This window comes from Oncorhynchus kisutch, linkage group LG3, assembly GCF_002021735.2.
Source record: "Oncorhynchus kisutch isolate 150728-3 linkage group LG3, Okis_V2, whole genome shotgun sequence".
Lineage (NCBI taxonomy): Eukaryota > Metazoa > Chordata > Actinopteri > Salmoniformes > Salmonidae > Oncorhynchus > Oncorhynchus kisutch.
In genome coordinates, this window is record NC_034176.2 from 10,876,941 (window position 1) to 10,882,940 (window position 6,000).

At 42.2% G+C, this 6,000-nt stretch overlaps 1 protein-coding gene across 2 annotated transcripts in view; it reads right to left on the reverse strand.

The window, feature by feature from the left end:
- The window catches only part of LOC109871657 (glutamate receptor ionotropic, delta-2), a 623,084-nt gene that overhangs the window by 226,056 nt on the left and 391,028 nt on the right, over positions 1-6,000 (reverse strand). For both annotated transcript variants that reach the window (XR_004207889.1, XM_031817225.1), the window contains exon 6: positions 3,050-3,223. Coding sequence is in view for 1 of the 2 variants with exons in the window: in XM_031817225.1 (XP_031673085.1) it covers positions 3,050-3,223 (174 nt within the window). In the remaining variant the exon portion in view is untranslated. The remainder of the gene's footprint in view (positions 1-3,049; positions 3,224-6,000) is intronic.

Consider the following 6,000-nt stretch of genomic DNA (forward strand, 5'->3'; position numbering starts at 1 on the left):
CACCATCCATGATACCATCCAGGCCAACATCCATGACACCACCCAGGCCACCATCCATGATACCATCCATGACACCATCCAGGCCATCATCCATGACACCATCCAGGCCATCATCCATGACACCATCCAGGCCATCATCCATGACACCATCCAGGCCACCATCCAGGTCACCTTCAAGGACAAGATCCAGGACACCATCCATACACTGTCCAGGCCACCATCCAGACCACCATCCATGATACCATCCCGGACATTTTCCAGGACACCATCAAGGACACCTTCCAGGACACGATCCAGGCCGCCATCCAGTTCACCTTCCAGGACACCATCCAGGCCACCATCCAGACCACCATCCATGATACCATCCAGGACATTTTCCAGGACACCATCCAGGCCACCATCCAGACCACCATCCAGGACACCTTCCAGGACACGATCCAGGCCGCCATCCAGGTCACCTTCCAGGACACCATCCAGACCACCATCCATGATACCATCCAGGACACCATCCAGGACACCATCCATGACACCATCCATGACACCATCCAGGACACCATCCATGACACCATCCATGACACCATCCAGGACACCATCCATGACACCATCCATGACACCATCCAGGTCACCTTCAAGTCACCATCCAGGACACCATCCAGCACACTATCCAGGCCACCATCCAGACCACCATCCATGATACCATCCAGGACATTTTCCAGGACACCATCCAGGACACCACAGAGGTCAGGCAAGCCTTTTTTAGTCAATTTATATCAAGATCAGGATCCGCCTGATTGCAGAGGGCCCTGTGGTTTTTGAGAGCCCACTTCAGAAGAAAGAATAACAGTTGAACAGGTAGGGCCTATATATGTGCATTATGGGTAGGTTTGTTTGCTACAGGGTGCCAGGTTATTTAATAAGAACCTAAAACGGTTCTTCGGCAGTCCCCATACTAGAACCCTTTGAGGAACCCTTTTTGGTTCCATGTAAAACACTTTACTTGTTATTTATTTATCCGTTATTTTACCAGGTAAATTGACTGAGAACACATTCTTATTTGCAGCAACGACCTGGGGAATAGTTACAGGGGAGAGGAGGGGGATTAATGAGCCAATTGTAAACTGGGGATTATTAGGTGACCGTGATGGTTTGAGGGCCAGATTGGGAATTTAGCCAGGACACCGGGGTTAACACCCCTACTCTTACGATAAGTGCCATGGGATCTTTAATGACCTCGGAGGGTCAGGACCCCCGTTTAACATCCTATCCGAAAGACGCCACCCTACACAGGGCAGTGTCCCCAATCACTGCCCTGGGGCATTGGGATACTTTTTTAGACCAGAGGAAAGAGTGCCTCCTACTGGCCCTCCAACACCACTTCCAGCAGCATCTGGTCTCCCAGTCTTTTTATAAGACTGTAGCCTATAACCTCAGTTTGTGTGGCTCGAGAAGGCTCTCTTTATGCTAGATTTGTTAGGCTGGGTTGGAGTTATTTATTTAATGTTATTATGTAGGCCTAGTCCAAGTTTGTGAAGCCAGAAGGTTCACGTTTGATTTATTTTCATGCCATGGCTGTCACGCCTTCTCCCGCTCCCCTTCTCCGGCGCTCCACGTCGCCGGTCTACTAACCACCGGCCCTGGCATCCATCATTACACACACCTGGCATCCATCATTACGCGCACCTGGTATCCATCTTTACGCACACGTGGACTTCATCATCACCTGGATGACCTTCCCTTTATGTAGCCCTCAGTGGCCTCAGTCATCAGACAGTGTTGGTTTGTTTTCATTCACGTTCTGTACGCTTCTCTTGTTTTGTTAATCTGCATTCTTCATTACTAAACTCATCTGCTACACCTGCTCCCTGAATCCCGGTGTTTATGTGACAGTGGCTATATTTGGGATATGATGTAGGCTAGCCTATGCGTTTTGACCAATTGTTAAAACATTTTTTGCCTAAGTGTTTCAAAACTCTGACATAAATAGGCATAAACATTTAAAAAAACAAGACACAGAGATCATTGACTTAAAAGCTCTAGAAATAGACTATCATACATTTTCAGGCTAAAGTAGGTGAACGAATGATGACGAATGATAATGAATGATGACGAATGACAATGAATGATAATTAATGATAATGAATGATGGCGAATGATAATGAATGATGATGAATGATAATGAATTATGACAAACGATAATGAACGATAATGAACGATAATGAACGACAATGAACGAGGGCGAATGATAATGTACGATGACGAACGACAACGAACGATAATGTATGATGACGGATTATAATGGATGATAATGAACGATAATGATCGCTGACGAACGATAATGAATGATGACGAATGATAATGAATGATGACGAATGATAATGAATGATAATGAATGATGACGAATGATAACGAACGATAATGAATGCAACATGAACATGTTTATGTATTATTATTATGTATAATAATGTTGCCCAACTGGTTTTATATGAATGACACTTCCGGTTTTGGCGGGAAATACCGGCTTACCGGGGAGAAAAGTGATTTATTCTCTGGAAGGAAAATGTTTAAAATTAGCTGAAAATAAAAACCTAGGTACAATGTTCTTTTCCTCCCTGCATTTGTTGTATTTGAAGGCTTGATGTTCAACAATAATTATAGACACAATATTGCTGCCCAGGGACACATTTTATTTTTATTTTTATAACAACAAAGAAATGATGTGCCACATTTCCATGATAATATTGCAATGACTTATGATGTTTGAGACAAACAAATTGTGGGCCTACTTCTCCAAAAATTAATTACAAAGCCGGGAAGACAACACAAGCCTGGGGGCACAGGGCGACAACGTTGGTGCCATCAACAACTTTGAGATCATTTGAAGTTGTGAAATTGGAGGAAAAGGAGGGGTGGCAAAGGGGGTGATGAGGGGACAATGACACCATATTCCCTATGAAGTGAACTACTTTTGACAGGGCTCTGGTCTAAAGTAGTAGACTATATAAACAAAAGGGAGCCATTCGGGGGACACCCTTGGTGTGGTGTGTGTTACCTCCAGTGTCTGAGCTTTGGGGTCCTTGGGGTCGCAGAGGGAGGTGTTGATGCGGTGGTTGTGCTTGACACAGCGCTGGCTGGTGTTCTGGGGCAGGGGGAAGGTCTGTCTGATCAGGGTCAGACGCCCAATTGACTTCATCACCAGTTCTTGGACGTCCTGGTCTGAGATTTCCTGCAGGATCCCAAAGAGTCCCACACACACAGACACACAGACACACACAGACAGACAGACAGACAGACAGACAGACAGACAGACAGACAGACAGAGACAGACAGACAGACAGACAGACAGACAGACAGACAGACAGACAGACAGACAGACAGACAGACAGACAGACAGACACGCACACAGAAGACAGACAGACAGACACGCACACAGACAGACAGACAGTCAGACAGACACGCGCACACATACACACACACCACGGGAAAAAGTGGGTTCAGAAGAACAGAGGGAAACCAATTATTTGCCGTATAAACAAATACACAACTGATATAAAGGGATTTATTGTAATCATATACTGCAGTAATCGTATAGTAATCATACAGTAATCGTATAGTAATTGTATAGTAATCCTATAGTAATCCTATAGTGATCATATAGTAATCATATAGTAATTGTATAGTAATCCTATAGTAATCCTATAGTAATCATATAGTAATCCTATAGTAATTGTATAGTAAGCGTATAGTAATCCTATAGTTATTGCATAGTAATCCTATAGTAATCGTATAGAAATTGTATAGTAATCCTATTGTAATCGTATAGTAATCCTATAGTAATTGTATAGTCATCCTATAGTAATCGTATAGTAATCCTATGGTAATTTTATAGTAATCGTATAGTAATCGTATAGTAATCCTATTGTAATCCTATAGTAATCCTATAGTAATTGTATAGTAATCCTATAGTAGTTGTATAGTCATCCTATAGTAATCGTATAGTAATCGTATAGTAATCGTATAGTAATCCTATGGTAATTGTATAGTAATCGTATAGTAATCGTATAGTAATCGTATGGTAATCGTATAGTAATCATATAGTAATCATATTGTAATTCTATAGTAATCCTATAGTAATCGTATAGTAAGCTTATAGTAATCGTATAGTACTCGTATAGTAATCGTATTGTAAGTTTATAGTAATCCTATAGTAATCATATAGTAATCGTATAGTAATCCTATGGTAATCGTATAGTAATCGTATAGTAATCACATAGTAATTCTATAGTAATCCTATAGTAAGCTTATATTAATCGTATAGTACTCGTATAGTAATCGTATCGTAAGCTTATAGTAATCCTATAGTAATCCTATAGTAATCCTATAGTAATCCTATAGTAAGTTTATAGTAATTGTATAGTAATCCTATAGTAATCATATAGTAAGTTTATAGTAATCCTATAGTAATCCTATAGTAATCCTATAGTAAATTTATAGTAATCCTATAGTAATCCTATAGTAATCGTATAGTAAGTTTGGCGGCAGGAAGCCTAGCGGTTAAAAGCATTGGATGCGTTGGGCCAGTAACCAAAAGGTGAAAAGTCTGTTCTCTTGAGCAAAGCACTTAACCCTAATTGCTCCTGTAAGTCACTGCGGAGAAGAGTGTCTTCTAAATGACTAAAATGTAAATGTAATCATCAATATGTCATGGATCAATTCATACGGTAAATTGCATTTATTATACTATTCCCATATTGTGTTAAGAAAGCACTTGAGGCCTCGTGCATCTAGCCATTATTCATTTGATGTAAACCCTGATCACATGAGAGGGGAGTGAGTGAGGTGCATAGAAGAGAGAGAGCGCATGTGCGTGTGTTCATCCTTGTGGAACCTTGCTAATTTTAGCCTAAAGACATGTCCCTCTTTTTAGACCGGACATGCAGAGCGCGGGGAGCAGGGTCTGATGATTTAATGAATGCAGACGTCGGAACGTCCCTGGTGAAGGTAGCTCCAAAACTCCACCAAGCTGTTCTGGCTGACTGATTTTTATTTGCACATGTTTCGTCTGCATGACATTGGTGATGGTGACCGCGTCCACTAATACCACTGCTCTGGTGGCCATTCTCCACATCCAAACAGAACGATACACCTGTCTGCCAACAGAGGAACAGCCAATCTAATTTCAAACGATTTAACAACGTGATGTGTCAAATTCTGGTCTCTTTGTAATAGGCAACAGCCCAAACATTTCCCCCCAGTAAAACGAGGAAGGGGATTATCTCGCAAAGCTCTGACAAAAGGCGGAATAAACACAGAAAAGTGGTAAGAAAGTTGCTGCCAAAAACATCTTTGCCGTTCCCCGAGCATAGCGTGGTCAAGGGCCAGAAAATAAATACTGTCGGGGAGGCATTTGTTTTTTACACGTTTTTATTAACAGGAGTACAAACTCCTCCAAAGTGCTGTGGTACGTACCAAACTCCTCCAAAGTGCTGTGGTACGTACCAAACTCCTCCAAAGTGCTGTGGTACGTACCAAACTCCTCCAAAGTGCTGTGGTACGTACCAAACTCCTCCAAAGTGCTGTGGTACGTACCAAACTCCTCCAAAGTGCTGTGGTACGTACCAAACTCCTCCAAAGTGCTGTGGTACGTACCAAACTCCTCCAAAGTGCTGTGGTACGTACCAAACTCCTCCAAAGTGCTGTGGTACGTACAAATTGACAACCGTCAACTCATTTGACTTTCAGTGGACATGTACTAAAAGCTCTTGGCATGTCGTCAGTGTAAATTATTGGGACATGACTGTGGTCCCTCTGGGGACTCGGTGGTTAAGGCTTAATTAGGGTCAGGGATTTGCCCCGACTTGTTTTCTGTCAAACTTTCTGTCTAGATTACATGACATATCAGCCATGACTAGGAGTCCGCATGGCAAGGAGAATGTCATTTAACTTGACGTGTGATACTTTTGGACAAATGCTAAGGCGATTGACATTTAAAATAGGAGACGG